This window comes from Gigantopelta aegis, chromosome 7 (assembly GCF_016097555.1).
Source record: "Gigantopelta aegis isolate Gae_Host chromosome 7, Gae_host_genome, whole genome shotgun sequence".
Lineage (NCBI taxonomy): Eukaryota > Metazoa > Mollusca > Gastropoda > Neomphalida > Peltospiridae > Gigantopelta > Gigantopelta aegis.
In genome coordinates, this window is record NC_054705.1 from 32,827,081 (window position 1) to 32,844,666 (window position 17,586).

General features: G+C 39.5%; 1 protein-coding gene across 3 annotated transcripts in view; it reads left to right on the plus strand.

Annotated features, from left to right (window-relative positions):
* The window catches only part of LOC121377534 (sialate O-acetylesterase-like), a 19,135-nt gene extending 2,226 nt beyond the window's left edge, over positions 1 to 16,909 (plus strand). For 2 of the 3 annotated variants that reach the window (XM_041505567.1, XM_041505568.1), the window contains 9 exons: positions 1 to 117; positions 4,080 to 4,399; positions 6,495 to 6,633; positions 7,604 to 7,766; positions 9,839 to 9,924; positions 12,475 to 12,605; positions 14,787 to 14,944; positions 15,480 to 15,681; positions 16,621 to 16,909. The exon at positions 1 to 117 is cut by the window's left edge and continues 117 nt beyond it. In XM_041505567.1, coding sequence (XP_041361501.1) covers positions 4,124 to 4,399; positions 6,495 to 6,633; positions 7,604 to 7,766; positions 9,839 to 9,924; positions 12,475 to 12,605; positions 14,787 to 14,944; positions 15,480 to 15,681; positions 16,621 to 16,854 — 1,389 coding nt within the window. In that variant the 5' untranslated portion in view covers positions 1 to 117; positions 4,080 to 4,123 and the 3' untranslated portion in view covers positions 16,855 to 16,909. Of the gene's footprint in view, positions 118 to 3,502; positions 3,623 to 4,079; positions 4,400 to 6,494; positions 6,634 to 7,603; positions 7,767 to 9,838; positions 9,925 to 12,474; positions 12,606 to 14,786; positions 14,945 to 15,479; positions 15,682 to 16,620 lie in introns of those variants that run through there. The other variant, XM_041505566.1, reaches the window with a different exon arrangement.
* The last annotated feature ends 677 nt before the right edge of the window (positions 16,910 to 17,586 follow it).

Sequence of the window (17,586 nt, forward strand, 5' to 3'; positions counted from 1 at the left end):
GTCGTGGGGTTGCGATACGAGTGGAGAACCAGTCCATGCGAGTTCAAGACGTGCGCCATCTACGGTCGGGACAACGATCTTCCCGCGCCGCCCTTCATTAGGACAACGGCGTTTTGAGTGATTGTTGTTTCATCTTTGTATTAATTGGTAGTAACAATAAAAACGAATAGCACGTATTGATATTGTTAAGTCAATATTCAAGTGAGGTCCTTAAGCGTACGAGACGGGGGCGGGACCCTAGTGCTGGAGCAAATGTTCAAATTCGGGCCAAAAACGATAGAAGGAAGGAAGGAAGGAAGGAAGGAAGGAAATGGTTTATTTTACGACGCACTCAACACATTTTATGTTCGGTTATATGGCGCCGGACATATGGTTAAGGACCACACACATAGTTTTGTAAGGGGGATGGGGTGGGGTTGGCAGACTGAGTTTTGCCCGAATTAAACGACAATGCCCGAATCTGGATAACAACATTAATTTTATTCATATCAGTATTACTACCAAAAGGCTTTATACTATAGGCATGCAAACGAATCACTATTAATTTTTGTATAGATTACATCTAATATTATGGTGGAAATACATGGTGAAACGATTTTAGGCCAGTTCATTTTGTCCGGATATATCTCTATGGGTTTTGCCCGAATTTGACGATTTGCTCCAGCACTTGGGGGGGGGGGGAGAGAGAGTGCAGTTGTTCCAGTACTAGAAGGGCAGTTGTCTTCCCCCTCCCACTTTCCCTGCTCCTCCCGTCTTGTACGCTTATGGCCTAAATATTTAAAGTCCGATCTATATGTCCACGTGTGAGTCCTCGTTAATGTTGTTTTAATGTGAACAGCTGGTAGGGACGAGATGGATTGCATCCCGTCAAGAAAACCCCCGAGTCAGTAGATGTGGAATGTGTAGCAGGTCTTCTAGAAATTTTTTTATAAACTTCACTAGCCATGGGATCAGTGATATAAAAAATTTGCTTAATACATTTGACTAAATAATAGTATATGTCGTATATGTCACTTAAATAGGGAGATAGAGCTTAAAGACACTAACACTGGGGGTGGGGTGGAGTGTGGGCAGGATATTCATATTTACAAAATATTTACAAAATAGACTTAACTGCAACATTTGACCCAAAAAAATTCACTAGCCGTCGGGCATGGCAATAGTAGTTACTTACTAGCCCAACATTGAATATCACTAGCTATGGGAGTGGGGCTATCATAACATAGAAGCCCTGTGTAGTGTTGAGCGGAAATACAGATACCGGGAAGACGGATCCCTCAAACTGGAGCGTAGTCCAGTCGTCATGGTTGGTATAGTGGTGCGGACGGTCTCAGCTCCTGAGGATACGGGATGGTACAAATATAAAACAAAATAAAGTATAGACAATAGTAGTTGGGGGCAGAACCCACCTCCTATTTCTTCTTATGGGGTAGACAGACTGGGACATGTTGAGACTACACGGGAACAGCCGTGGCGTTCTGAAGAATGGCTATCATACGAGTCACCGAAAAACAACTAAAACCTGTTTGAAAAATTAACGTGTGTGGGGAAGAATCTTGCTAGAAAAAGAATCCACCCTGGTGGTGCAGGCTGTCGAAACGAGAAACGTTCCTAAACATTCAATCAGCCCCAAAGGCCTTATACATCCCAGTAGAAATCTCCATTTTGTTAGTTTTGGTTTTGGACTCACATCTCGAGCACGCGAAAGCACGTCTCGCCGTGGCGAGCTTCAGACTGGGAATGGTAACCGTGACTCACCAAACCGTTATCTTCTTTTTCTTTTCGTTCATTCTTCTTCTTCTTCTTTTAACTTATTTTCGTGCATATATCCAATTAAGGTTCAAGCATGCTGTCCTTGGCACACACTTCAGCTATCTGAGCTGTCTGTCCAGGACAGTGGATTAGTGGTTAATTAATTGTAGTTAGCGAAAGAAAAGTGGGTGTAGTGGTCTTGCACCTACTCATTGAGTCGTTAAAACTCGCTCCGACTGGGAGCCGGTACCGGGCTGCGAACTCTGTACCTACCAGCCTTATATCCGACGGCTTAGCCAAAACACCACCCAGGCCAGTCGTTTACTCTAATCATGACTGCTGAGTCCTAAATAGGTTGCTTTTCGAAACTAAACGAAAAAAAAAAAAAAAAAAAAAGAAATGTTTTATTTAACGACGCACTCAACACATTTTATTTTCGGTTATATGGCGTCAGACATATGGTTAAGGACCACACAGATATTGAGACAGGAAACCCGCTGTCGCCACTTCATGGGCAACTTTTTCGATACCAGTACTTGATATACCAGTCGTCGTGTACTGGCTGGAGCGAGAAATAGCCCAATGGGCCCACCGACGGGGATCGAACCCAGACCAAGCGCGCATCGAGCCAGCACTTTACCACTGGGCTATATTCCGCCCCCAAGCTGAACGATTCTACTTGACATCAGGGTGAACTGGGCAGTTTTTTCTTAAGGTTTTCTTTCTCGCCATGTATTGTTTTTCTGCTAAGGGATACATAAGCAGGCCATATCTGGTCTCTTATTTGTTGGTGCTGCCTGCAATCCTGGAGGAATTGGGTTGTTCGTCTCTTCTCCCTGTCCACATAGACACGTTGCTGTATTCGAAAGCTTGAGTCCGTGTAGTAGGGCCTCCGCGAGTTGAACATATTGGACTCGAGTACTTCAGGGTCAAACTCGATCCGGATCCATGTACCCGACACTTACACAAGATTATTAGACTAAGGTATAAAAAAGTAAAGTTTGTTTTATTTAACGACGCCACCAGAGCACATTGATTTTTTTACCTTATCATCGGCTATTGGACGTCAAACATAGGGTCATTCTCACACTGTTTTTTAGAGGAAACCCGCTGTCGCCACATAGGCTACTCTTTTACGACAGGCAGCAAGGGATCTCTTATTTGCGCTTCCCGCAGGCAGGATAGTACAAACCATGGCCTTTGTTGAACCAGTTATGGATCACTGGTCGGTGCAAGTGGTTTACAACTACCCACTGAGCCTTGCGGAGCACTCACTCACGGTTTGGAGTCGGTATCTGGATTAAAAATCCCATGCCTCGACTGGGATCCGAACCCAGTACCTACCAGCCTGTAGATCGATGGCCTAACCACGACGCCACCGAGGCCAGTACAGACTAAGGTATAAAGTAAAATAGCATTATTCATCTTGATTCCAGCGCTGAACAGCGATACCAAATCAAGTCGTTGTATTGCATTCCACACATTCGACTTTTGGTTTTCCTCCATATAATAGCCCTTTAATGTAACTGGCGGCAGGCATATATGGGCAGGTTTAAAGGACTCGAGTATTGTTGACCTCGGCCCGTGCCCGAGTAATCGAGTCCTCGTGGAGACCCTACTGTGTAGGTGGCTACCAATCCGTTATGATCTAGGTTACCTTGTTATCATATTGCTGGGCTAGAGATTGGTTGGGGATTTTCAAAGTTACAAGCAGCTGTAGGCTCCCATCAAAATAACAAAACACATATACCAGCCGTCTGCTTTCAGATCTTCTGGTTGGTCTTAGAGAAGACTTTTCGGTCTCGAAAGTAGTTCTCAGGACGCACTATGTGGACTTCATGTGTATTCGTACTCTTGTGCCAAGTGACGGGTAAACGATGTTAACATTGTAAATTATTAAAAAAGTAACTATCTTAAAATTTAGCGAAATCCAAATAAGTTACATATTAGCGACATAAAACGTCAGCGAAGTCGTCATATCAAAGAATATCCCTTGCTGCTAATCGGAAACAGTAGCCTATTGCGTGGCGATAGCGAGTCATTAACCATTTCATTTCATTTTAACTTATTTTTGTGCTTATTTCCACTTAAGGTTCAATAACGCTGTTATGGACACACACCTCAGCTATCTGGGCTGTCTGTCCATGACAGTGGGTTAGTTGTTAGTGTGAGAGAAGAAGGTGTAGTGGTCTTACGCCTACCCATTGAGTGGTTAAAACTCGCTCTGGGTGGGAGCTGGTACCGGGCTGCGAACCCTGTACCTACTAGCCTTATGTCCGATAGCTTAACCAGGCAGATCCTTAACCATATGTTCCTTCCTCTTTCAGCCTCGCTTGCCGCTCTTAAGTTCGCCTCCTACTACGGCAGCCACATGGTTCTACAACGTGGTCCTCAGAGGGCGGTAGTCTGGGGAACAGCTTCCACCATCGGAGACGTCGTCACGGTAACAGTAAGCGGTCACGGGCACGCCACTGGTCACGTGGCCAATGACGGAACTTGGAAAGTCAAACTACCGGCCATTACGGAGCATGGCCCCTTCACCATCACAGCAAAGTCCAGTGAAGGGCACGTAACTCTAACCGATGTTCTGTTTGGTGACGTCTGGGTGTGCTCTGGACAAAGCAACATGGGATTTTCTTTAAACCACGTGAGTTAAACACACAATTTCAAGATTTGTGTATGAATTTTATTTTTATATCCAAGGATATCGACCTTTACGATGTATTTATTTGAAAGATTTATTTTGCGAAATTTCCAGATATAATTTAGATCGCTGCAATTGCTAGTTAAGAAAACTCAAAAGGCCGGCCACTTACCCTGAGTCTTATGCTTGTTTATTCGTCGTTTTTTCTACTTGTTTATTCGTCGTTTTTTCTACTTGTTTATTCGTCGTTTTTTCTACTTGTTCATTTGTCGTTTTTTCTACTTGTTTATTCGTCGTTTTTTCTACTTGTTAAAGGCGCAGACTCTAGTTTCAGCCCGTGAAAATGGACGCTAAGTTTAGTTAATCTACAAACATGCAAAACACATTTGGATAGGGTTATAACAGTGAGAAGCTAAAGTCTATGATATTAAAACAAAAACAAAATACTGTCTAAAAATAAATAGAACTTGTCGGGACAACTATTACTTCTCAGACGAACGTGCGTTTTTATATTTATGAAAAACAAAATGGGGATATTGCAACAAAAAAAATAATAATAAAAACAGATGACCAAAACCACTTCAGATGTACGGAAATTAATATTCTACATACTAAAATGTAAGTACTTCTAATTTAAAATATTAAAAACTGCTTTAACAATAAATAAAAAAACGTAGTAGAGTTTAAAGGAAATGTTTACCCCCATTTTTAAGGGTTGAATACATTTCACGAAACCACAACACCTTTTATATTTACACGTCTCCTCATTTGACCAAATTGTGCATCTTGCATATCTTGTTACTGTAAAGTTCTAGTAATATAGTTTATCTTATCTTATCGTGTTTTTTCTCGTTTCAACCAGTGCACCACAACTGGGCAAAGGTCGTGGTATGTGCTTTCTTGTCTGTGGGAAAGTGCATATAAAAGATCCCTTGCTGCATTAGGAAAAAAAATGTAGTGGGTTTCCTCTGATGACTACGAGTCAGAATTACCAACTGTTTGACATCCAAAAGCCGATGATTAATTAATCAATGTGCTCCAGTGGTGTCGTTAAACAAAACAAACGTCGTCTTCTTCTTCTTCTTCTTGGAACTAGATTAATGTTTTGAGTCCTCTTTCCATTTTGAACCATTAGGAAGAGCAAAATCAAAATCCGAAATGCTTTTGTGGCTATTGTTGTTGTTGTTGTTGATTTTGATGTCATTATTATTTATTGATGTTTAATTTTTTATCAGTAATTTTTGTACTTGATTTATTCCACTGTTCAACAAAATATCCAGGAAGGTCAAGCTGGGGGCTAGTTTCGACTTCAGGAAAGACAATTCTCGTATTTGTAGTATGATAGTATTCTTATCATCAAACGTTTTACAATGCTTTGGAACTTGGCATACTCTTGTTTACACTACATATTATAATCTTCAAACACAGTTAATTTTAAATTATAATATGCATTTAATGTCTTTAATTTCAAGATTTGTGTATTTAGACACAATAATGTCAATCTTTATATATTTACACACAATAATGTCAATCTTTATATATTTAGACACAATAATGTCAATCTTTATATATTTACACACAATGATGTCAATCTTTATATATTTAGACACAATAATGTCAATCTTTATATATTTACACACAATGATGTCAATCTTTATATATTTAGACACAATAATGTCAATATTTATATATTTAGACACAATAATGTCAAGATTTAGACACAATAATGTCAATATTTATATATTTAGACACAATAATGTCAATATTTATATATTTGGACACAATAATGTCAAGATTTATGTATTTAGACACAATAATGTCAAGATTTATGTATTTAGACACAATAATGTCAAGATTTATATATTTAGACACAATAATGTCAATCTTTATACATTTAGACACAATAATGTCAAGATTTATATATTTAGACACAATAATGTCAAGATTTATATATTTAGACACAATAATGTTAATATTTATATATTTAGACACACAATAATCTCAAGATTTATGTATTTAGACACACTAATGTCAACATGTATGTATTTACAGACGCAATAATGTCAACATTTCCATGATTTAAATGTTTTAATTCCAGGTAATCAATGCCAGCCAGGAGATTGCCACGGCAAGTAAATTCCACAACATCCGAATCTTCAGAGCGACTACAGTACAGTCTCCTACCCCATTACAAGATCTGAAGTCCGTCTCCACTCACTGGTCCTTGCCTAACTCCAGTACGTTTGTATCAGCATATACTAAATGAAAGAAAGAAAGAAATGTGTTATTTAACGACGCACTCAACACATTTTATTTACGGTTATATGGCGTCAGACATATGGCTAAGGACCACACAAATATTGAGAGAGGAAACCCGCTGTCGCCACTTCATGGGCTACTCTTTTCGATTAACAGCAAGGGGTCTTTTATATGCACTATCCCACAGACAGGGTAGTATATACCACGGCCTTTGATATGCCAGTCGTGGTGCACTGGCTCTACTAAATGAATAAGTTGTTCACATAACTAACGGTAATGCATCACCATTACTTTACCGTAAAGATACTGTCAACTAATACAGCCCATTTATACAGTCCGTCCCATCCTCCTGCAAAAAAAATGTTTCTTGTAACTAAGTTCAGTGTTTGTTTGTCGTAAGAAGAAAAGGAATTTAAGTGTTTTGGTAATAACCCCCCCCCCCCCCCCCCCCCCAAAAAAAAAAAAAAAAAAAAAAAAAAAATATATATATATATATATATATATATATATATAATATATATTATAATATTATATAATAAAAATTCAAATTTATTTTAATAATAATAATAATCTAATAATAATAATAATAATAATAATAATAAAAAATCAAATGTTTGTATGCAATTTAGAAATCAATCGGCCCATATATAAATTAATTCAATAGTATGGAAATTATATGTCTAGGATCGATCCCCGTCGGTGGGCCCATTTGGGCTATTTCTCGCTCCAGCCAGTGCACTACGACTGGTATATTAAAGGCCGCGGTATGTTCTTTCGTGTCTTTGTGATGGTGCATATAAAGATTCCTTGCTACTAATGCAAACAAAAAATGAGTCTATATAACAGAATTGCCAAATGTTTGACAGCCAATAGCCGATGATTAATAAATCAATGTGGTCTAGTGGTGTCGTTAAACAAACTAAACTTTAAATTTTATCTTTCTCTTAGATTCTTTGCCGCACTTTTCGGCTGTGTGCTGGCTGTACGCGGAATACCTCTACCCACACGTCAATCACCCCATCGGTCTCGTGGATACGGCGTGGGGCGGGACTCCGGTGGAGGCGTGGTCTTCACCGGATGCTCTCGGAGCATGCGCAGCAAAACAGAAACGGTATTTATATCTAATATATTACTTTCTTGCACACCCGTTGGTGAGAACACCACGTGTTATTTTTGGTTACACATGGTTATTAACATACGTACGTGTATTAACAATTTCAAGACATACGACTGGCTGCTCCTATGTGATGACCAGGTCACCAATGCCATACATCCAATCAAAAACTACACGATGGAAATCGATTAGACTGTGACGTATAGTTAACCTGACATTCATGTGTCTGTGACGCGTAAGTTAGCTACAAGCGCAACGGCTGTAAATTGACTTTTAGTCGAAAAAGATGTTAAAATGTGCTTAAAACCTGGTTTTTTAGGATATGTAAGAAATAGAATAATAAATTCGTGTCCGTTAGATACCATTTATCTCACAACTCGTTGTTTAAAAACGTATGAAAATCGCTTTCGCTCGTTAGATACATTTTGAAACAACTCGTTGAGAGATAAATGGTATCTTACGGCCACCCATGTATTGTTCTCTATGTCACTGACAATCAAAAGAAAGTACATGTATATTGCTTAGTTTTGGCGAAATAGTGAAATAAAACCGACGCAAAACACAAGTTAATACTGCCCAAAGTTCAGCCAGCGAAACTTTCGCTAACGTTCGCAAACTATTTGATTGGTTCCCGAAGTGGCCATTCGCTTTAAGGTGAAGCGCATAAACCAGACTTAAGTTTTTACACGCGTTGTAGGATAAATAACATTTAACGCCTTCGGTGGTGTCTTAGTTAAGTCATCGGATATAAGGTTCGTATGTACTGGGTTCGCAGCCCAGTACCAGCTCCAACCCAGACCGAGTTTTAACTACTAAATGGGTAGGTGTAAGACCACTACACACAAAACCAACTAACAACTAACCCACTGTCCTGGACAGAAAGCCCAGATAGCTGGGTGTGTGTGTGTGTGTCCAGGGCAGCGTGCTTGAACCTTAATTGGATATAAGCACTAAAATAAGTTAAAATGAAATAAATCCGTCTAGTGGATCTGTTTCTGCTCGGTCCGGCTGAACTCAGCCTTATGTGTTGTATTACGAAAGTATAATCATTTGGCAAGATATGAACACTGTATACACAATAATCATTTATTAAATATGAACATGTTTACAAACAGTACTACGGTAAAAGGTGTGATTTCACATAAAAATGTTTCCGTATATTTATTTTGCCATGTTGATCCTCAGTTTATATCGAGAAGAACTAGTTAATGACGTATGATATCTGCTTTATCCTGTGAAGGTAAGGATGGGAAATTGGCCTGAAAAGGTTAAAGCAGATATCCGACGTAAGTAACTAGTTATTATGTTTATCCTGAAGACCATAAAAATTTAGGGAAAAAGCTATTATTTTTGTTATTTCTGCCACATTGTACGATGACCTTGAGGTCAAATGAGCAATTTTGTAATGTAGCTATGCGTGTGACGTCATATGAGTGACGTCAAAAGTCATGATCTGCTAGTGTAAGTTTATGACTTTGCTTTAATCGGTCATCATAATCCAGTGTTCGAGATTAAAAAAAATTGGGCAGTATCACAGTTGAATACTAACATTTCAAAATCTGGTATCCCACCTGAGAATTTAGTATCCCGCTTAAATGATATTCATAAATAACATCGTAATAAACTTGGACGACACTGTTACTTAACTTAACCGGTAAATGACGATTTTCATTGTTTTATCGAAAAATAAAAATGCAGGATTAAAAATTCAACAACATTATATGGTATCCCGGTGGGATACTGGGTTATTGAAGTCTGGTATCCAAAATTAAATTCTGGTATCCCCGGGATATTGGGATACCGTTAATCTCGAACACTGTAATCTGTCAACAGAAACAGTGGTTGCAGGATAAATATATACATACATTATAAATAAACAAATATGCACATGGATTACGGCAAATGGAATATGTTCTTAAGGCCTGCTTACGAAATGTTTTATATTCTTGAATGCATGTTTCCTTGCTTTATTTCAAAGTTGCTTGTTTCGTTACCGCAATGCTTATTTAGTTATTTAGTTAATTATTTTTAGTATGTTTTTTTTTTTTTTTTTTTTTTTTTTTTTACAGAGGTCCTGGCGGACATAGCGTTTTGTGGAATGCTATGATCAACCCATTTTTACACATGACCATCTATGGCGCCATTTGGTACCAAGGTAACAGCAGTTTATATTGATATTTGTTGTAGATAAAATTGCCCTGTACAGTCATAATGTTCAAAAGGTGCACCTACAGTATTCTAACATGCATTGTATAAAGACATTCTTCTCCAGACACACCAATCCCTCCCCGAATTTACAAAGCTGGTGTCTACCTTACACAGGTGTGTAACTACATATATTTACAATGCTTAAACACCTGCGTTTGAGAAAAACAGGCTTTGTAAATTCGGTTTTGGGTGGAACTTCAAAATTGAAACCGGTGCTCACCCGCAAAACCCTCCACTGGACCAGCGCCTTATATTTGTAGCGAAAATATAATTTACTGTTAAGTAGACAGTTTGACTATAGCGGGCGTGTTCCTTATAACGTAGCAAAGTATGTGGATATCGTAAGAACCTGGGTACATTACATGTTGTGAACAAATCTAATGCTAGTATCAGACTATCAAATGTCACGACGAAGTTGGCCAACTCGACGGTTGCGTTGTAATTCTATTTCCTCCCCCCCCCCCCCCCCCCCCCATTTGACTTAATTAGACGGGTGCGCTCAGATTAACAACTAATCGGTCGTAGGAGTTGTATACGACGAGAATCGAGTTGTAAGAACACTCAGACTAGCAACTGGACAGTCGTAGAAGTCGTGAGAGCAGACAATTGGCCATCCCCGTGGTGACAGTTGATAGTGTGTGTGTGTGTGTGTGTGTGTGTGTGTGTGTGTGTGTGTGTGTGTGTGTGTGTGTGTGTGTGTGTGTGTGTTTCAGAGGCATGTCTGTCGCGGGCCAAGTCTCTGGATAGCCAGTGGCTTGGTCCATGACAGTTGGTAGTCTGATCCTAGCATACGTAAGAGTGATTGACAGGTGAAGCGAACGGCCACAACGCAGCCCAAGCGGATCGATACGCCTGTCAGTTTCCGGCGATGATCGACGACTGGAGAAAGAAGTTCCACCGCGAATCGCTCGCAGAAACGAAAATCAACTTCCCCTTTGGTTTTGTTCAGGTGATCATATAAACCTTAGAGGATAGCTGAACCGTGGTTCTAATGTAAAATTAGACACAAATTGAGTCCAAAATTTAAAATGATACGGAAATGGGGTAAATAATTTTTTTTTTTTTTAATTTCAGTATCATAAGGCATGGTCAGCGTATACAAAATGTAGGCCTACTAACGAGGGAAAAATTGAAGATGTACACATCCGTACACACATCCGAAAATAAAGCTAGTATCCCATGTATACGTAATGCGCAACGCGCGTTGCGCAATTTGCACTGTGCACGTGCAACATGTGATGCCTATAAATTAAAATCATTGACAAAGGTTGGAGAAAATTCATGAATACGTACTGCGTATTGCATTGCGTATTCACGCTCACAGAGACGAGTATCACGCTATGCGCATTACGCACTAAACACTACGCACTACGTACGCATGGGATTGTAGCTTCACCGTGTTACGTTATAAGGAACACTAATGTCGTCAGTACCTCCTTGTATAATATGTGTGCATCACATGTGGTGGTAGCGACTTTTCTGTTTCATAGTAAGTCTAAAGGTGTCACCACACGAAGCGAGTGCTTCGTACGATAAATAGACGATTGTTTTTCTTTTGTTTTGTTTAATTAATCATCGGCTATTGGATGTCAAGCATTTGCTTTTTCTGACTCGAAGTCATCAGAGGAAGCCCGCTACATTTTTCTTAATGCAGCAAACGATCTTTTGTATGCACTTTCGCACAGACAGGAAAGCTAATACCACGGCCTTTTACCTGTTGTGGTGCACTGGTTGAAAGGAGAAAAAAAACTAAATTCTAAAAAGGACAAGTTTGAGTTTGTCGAAGACAAGTAAGCCGAACTCGTAAAGGGAGCAAACTCTGCAGAGGGTTTCAGTGGCATGTAGCCAGATACTACTGAAACAATTATGCTCAGATTTGCCCCCATCTGTCCCGGGACAAGCTCCTGGCTATCCAGAGATAGGCCCCGGGACGGACATGCTCGAAACTCTAGTGGTATATGAGCATGTAAAAAGTATTCGCACTCGCACTCAGATTCGCCTTTTCAGGGTTATTTAGTGTTGTGTGGGGCTGGACGTAAGCCCAGTGGTAAAGCGCTTGCTTGATGCGCGGTCGGTTTGGGATCGATCCCCGTCGGTGGGCCCATTGGGCTATTTCTCGTTCCAGTCAGTGCACCACGACTGGTATATCAAAGGCCGTGGTATGTGCTATCTTGTCTGTGAGATGGTGCATATAAAAGATCCCTTGCTACTAATGGGAAAATGTAGCGGGTTTCCTCTCTAAGACTACATGTCTAAATTACCAAATGTTTGACATCTAATAGCCGATGATTAATAAATCAATGTGCTCTAGTGGTGTCTTTTTCTTTTCTTTTTTTAGTGTTGTATATTGTGAATGACGAATTTTCAAAACAACAAAGTCATTAAAAGGGGCATTTCAAAGGAGAGGGGAGAGTGTCACGGGACAACTTGTCACCCTCCTCTGGATTGGCCAACGACTGTGGTCTTTAATTTTCAAACAATGAAATATTTTATCCAGGAGAAAGCAATGCTGGTCACCCGGATGCCTATGCTTGCCAATTTCCAGCCATGATAAGAGACTGGAGAAAAAAGTTCCACGATGCATCGCTCAGGGAGACCCATCAAAATTTCCCGTTTGGTTTTGTTCAGGTGATTTCATTATTGTGTTAAACTGCACTTTACAGAAAGTTTAATTACTTTGTTTCATAAATAGAAGTGTTGCAGACCCGTACAAAATAGATGCTAAGTTTGGTTAATCGACAGATCTGTAACACCATGCACGGCGGAACGGTTCTAGCCCCCCCCCCCCCCCCCCCCCCCCCCCCAATAATTCTGGATTAAAAATATTATTGGTAGTAAATCTTAAGGCAGAGATGGATTATACTTGTAGAATGCAGGAAAACACATACCACAGCCTTTGACCAGTTGTGGTGCACTGGTTGGAACAAACAAACAAAAATCAATTGAACGGATTCACTGAGGTGGTTCGATCCTGCGACGCAAGCACCTCAGGCGAGCGCTTAACTGACTGAACTAAATCCCACCTTCTAGTAGAGATAAATTAATAAACGAGTAACCAAATAAAACATTATGTAGGATAAACTAATCAAGAAAATCTGAGGTCAAACTCCGTGAGCAGAAGAACATTTTGACCTATGGGTGAGTATTTCTGTTAAATTTGTATACTACCAATGTTTTAACAAATTGCGCTTAAAAAGAGAAAAAAAATCTTATTTCCAAAACAGTTATCCTTTTCTCTTTATTTTAAGCCAAACTGGATTTAGTGACAAAAACATTTAATATAATAAAAGTAAATAAATAAATAAAACTAAAAATACGCACTTAAACATTTACCTGGAACAAGGTAAAGTCAATACGTAACGTTGTTTCTAGCCACGGAATTTCAACCCATGGATACACACATTTACCAGGAGTACTGACATATTAGGTTTCGACGCTAGACTTTTCATTAAAACTGCGGTTTTCGCTTTTTAATTATTATTCAGTTAAACAGACTACTAGCATCTGGAGTTTGGTGTCACTGTAACAGCTAACATTCTCTCTCTCTCTCTCTCTCTCTCTCTCTCTCTCTCTCTCTCTCTCTCTCTCTCTCTCTCTCTCTCTCTCTCTCTCTCTCTCTCTCAACAGTTTCGTCATCAGTGATGCAATGTCAAAGGTGGTGCTAGTTGTGTATATTGGTAGCCATCTTGGACGCCATTTTTGAATAATTCAACATGATCACTGTATGTCACGTTTGCACCCCTCGATCCTCAATCAACACCTTCCAAAGATACAAAAACCCACAAACAACAATTGTTGGTACCTAAGTGCAAGGTTTAGTGTACTGGAAGACTAAACAGCAAGAATATATATATATATATATATATATATATATATATATATCTGCTTTTGTCGAAGAATAAGACATAACGGGAAAAGAAACACATGCTTGATTTACTATCAGCGTTACATTATTTAAAGGGACTATCTTGAGTTTACCTGCTGCCGTTGTAAAAATGTTTCTGACTTACAGAACTTAGATTAGAACTTATTGATAATTAAAAGTACGTGTTAAATACATGTTATTGTTTAGAATGTCAGTGTCTGTATATTCGGTGTGTTTCTGGTCGTCCTAATATTTGTTGTAGCTCAAACTTTTTATTTCCTAATATAGATTTTTTTTCGGACGTATAGCTGAAACATTTCATTTCCTAATATAGATTTTTTCGGACGTACGAAATTATTGGAAGGTAAAATGTAATATAGTCTCGGCTTCTAGAAACATTCAAGCGACCAGAAACACCTTGTATATACAGATTATGATATTCTAAACATCAAAATTCATTTCATATATAATTATTTTTTGCATTAAAATGATCTGTCGTTCGAATGTGTGTTACAATAGCATAAAACTCGGGACAGTCTCTTAAAATATATTCACGAGAGTGTAGCTTTAATGGCGCAGATCATAGTTTCAGCTCGTGAAAATTGACGCTAAGTAAAGTTATAATCTATAAACCTGCAACACATTTGGATAGGGTTATAACAGAGAGAAGCTAAAGTCTGTGATATTTGTCTCGATAACTTTTACTTCTCAGACGAACGTGCGTTTTTGGAATTATGAAAAATGCATTTTGGGGTATTACAAAAAACTGGATGACCACAACCACTTTATGTTACGAAAATTAATATTCTATATAATAAAATTTAAGTATTACTAACTTAAATGATAAAAAAAAACCCGCCTGTAATAGTGAACAATACGTCGTAGTGTTTAAAAACTGGGGTCTGTTACTTCAATACATGATCTGAACTCTTCTTTTTATTCAGATCGCTGCCAACGCCCATAATCTGCACAATGTTGGTGGATTCCCGCCACTGAGATGGGCACAGACGGCTAAAGTTGGCCATGTGCCAAACCATAAGATGCCCAATACGTTCATGGCTGTGGCGCTGGATCTTCCTGATTTCCACTCTCCTTATGGAACGTGAGTTGATGACGTCATGTGAACTGTCTTTGAGCGAACTAAGGCCAAATGTAGCCTAGTGCCATTCTGGATTCCATATCTTGAGAAAAGGATTTTTGGGAAGATACACGATAAGACATACTGGTGTAACAAAGACCGTGGTATGTACTATCCTGTCTGTTGGATGGTGCATATAAAAGATCCCTCGCTGCTAATCGAAAAAGAGTAGCCCATAAAATGGCGACAGCGGGTTTCCTCTCCCTATATCTGTGTGGTCCATAACCATATGTCTGACGCCATATAACCGTAAATAAAATGTGTTGAGTGCGTCGTTAAATAAAACATTTCCTTCCTTCCAATAGCCGATGATTAATTAATAAATGTGCTCTAGTGGTGTCGTTATAGAAAACAAACTTTAACTTTATGTCGATGGCTGTTCCCTTAATGATTATTATCAGTATATTTGTTTGTTTGTTGTTTTAGTCGGTTTGGGTTTTATTTGTGTGTTTTTTTTCTTTCTTTCGTTCTATATTTTATTTTATTTATATATTTATAGAATCCATCCTAGATACAAACAGGATGTGTGTCATAGACTGGTTCTCGGTGCTCTGGCCGTGGCGTATCATAGAAAGAACATCGAGTATCAAGGACCCTTCCCATCAGCCTTCACAGAGGACAAGTCCAAACATCATCTCACTATAGAGTACGACAACGGAAGAACCCCGATTGAAGTTCGAGACACCAAAAACGGCTTTGATGTACGTACCTGGATTTAGTGACAAAAACAGTCCACCATCGCCGTCAAACAACCTTGCGTCTTAGATACGACGGAGATGTCTGTGGGATGGTGCATATAAAAGATATATTGCTGCTAACAGAAACAGTTTAGTGGGTTCCCTCTGATGACTGCGAGTCAAAATTACCAAATGTTTGACATCCAATAGCCGATGATTAATTAATCAATGTGCTCTTGTAGTGTCGTTAACCAAAACAAACTTTTTAGATCCGACGGAGATTATGTTTATTAATTATTATGAATTATAGAAAATGATGATGAGATAAGCAGGGCCGTACCCTGATCAAACTCCTAGGGGAGGGGGCACTACTTTCTATGAACAAATGAAACACTATACAAATTAAACCCTGAGAATGTGTATGCTATTTTCTGGAGTAAAAAAAAGTGAGATTCTCGGGGGGGGGGGGGGGGGGGGGGGGGTATGGCCCTGGTAACTGCCTTTCCAAATCTGAGCTATCTAGACTGTGTCCAAGACAGTGGATTAGTGGATGGTTGTTAACCTATGCTATAACCCTTGCCATCAGGGAACGTCATTCTCTTACAATGGTATTTACTACAAGTTACTTATTTCTGAACCGATTGTTTTCAAACTTGCATACACAAAAAAAAAAATGGTCAAATGAAACTGAAATTATTTACAAAAAGAACCCATTGGGGTTTGTTTTTGGAGGCTGGGAAGGACTATAGTGAGTGAGTGCCATATAACCGTAAATAAAATGTGTTGAGTGCGTCGTTAAATAAAACATTTTCTTTCCTATACCACGAAGGTTTCAGGTTCGCCCATCACGGGTTTAATCTCCGACATCGCCATTTTCTAAGTCCTGTACTGGGGGAGGACTATAGTAACAATTTATAATTATCTTAAACTGCCTGTATGTCTCTCTTTTTTTTTCTCCACTAGATTTGTTGTTCTGCGCATGCCACTACCTGCGGGGCTCACGACCACTGGCTGGTTGCACCAGTCACGCACAGCGATACATCGTCGGTGACTCTGTCTACTTCCGGTTGCACCCAACACGTCGTGGGGTTGCGATACGAGTGGAGAACCAGTCCATGCGAGTTCAAGAAGTGCGCCATCTACGGTCGGGACAACGATCTTCCCGCGCCGCCCTTCATTAGGACAACGGCGTTTTGAATAATTAATCTGTTACGTCTGTTTTGGTATTAACAATAAACAAAAGTATATTATATAGAAATGTCCGCATTCGTATTCCGTATGCGCATACGTAAGTCGCAATATGTATTGAATTATCAATACGCAGACGTATACACATACGCGTACTCAGACGCATAAATGGAATCTACCAGAAACCGCTATAGACATAATTATAACAGGATCTAAGACCCCCCCCCCCCCCCCCTCACCAAACGCCTCTCTATATTTTGCATTTTACGACAGTTATATTTTTATTTACTTTTTTCACGTTGGGGAATCCTAGGAATCGTTTGTATCCTTCGGCCACGTGTAATTGCCCACCCAGCCCACCCCACCTCACCCCACCCCCACACATGGTTTTTCTGGATCCGCCACTGGGAAACGCTTCTACAGATAACCATTTTTGTTTTGATGCCACAGTTTTCGCATTTTTGCGTCTGCATCGCGCCAAAAAACCGTGCACCTGTAAAATGGCCCCGACAGTGTGGACGTATGTACGCGAGTGCATGCCCTTGTCTGGGTATGTATGTGCGTACGTCAGTCGACACTAAAGACAATTTTTAATATTTTAATTAATAACTTTATTTGTACATACATACATACATACATGCATACATTCATACATATATAATATAAATAACAAGTGTAATGAGTCGAAATAACAAGTTCCTTGAATTATCTTCCTTGTGGGGCGCAAGGGATGCACGGATA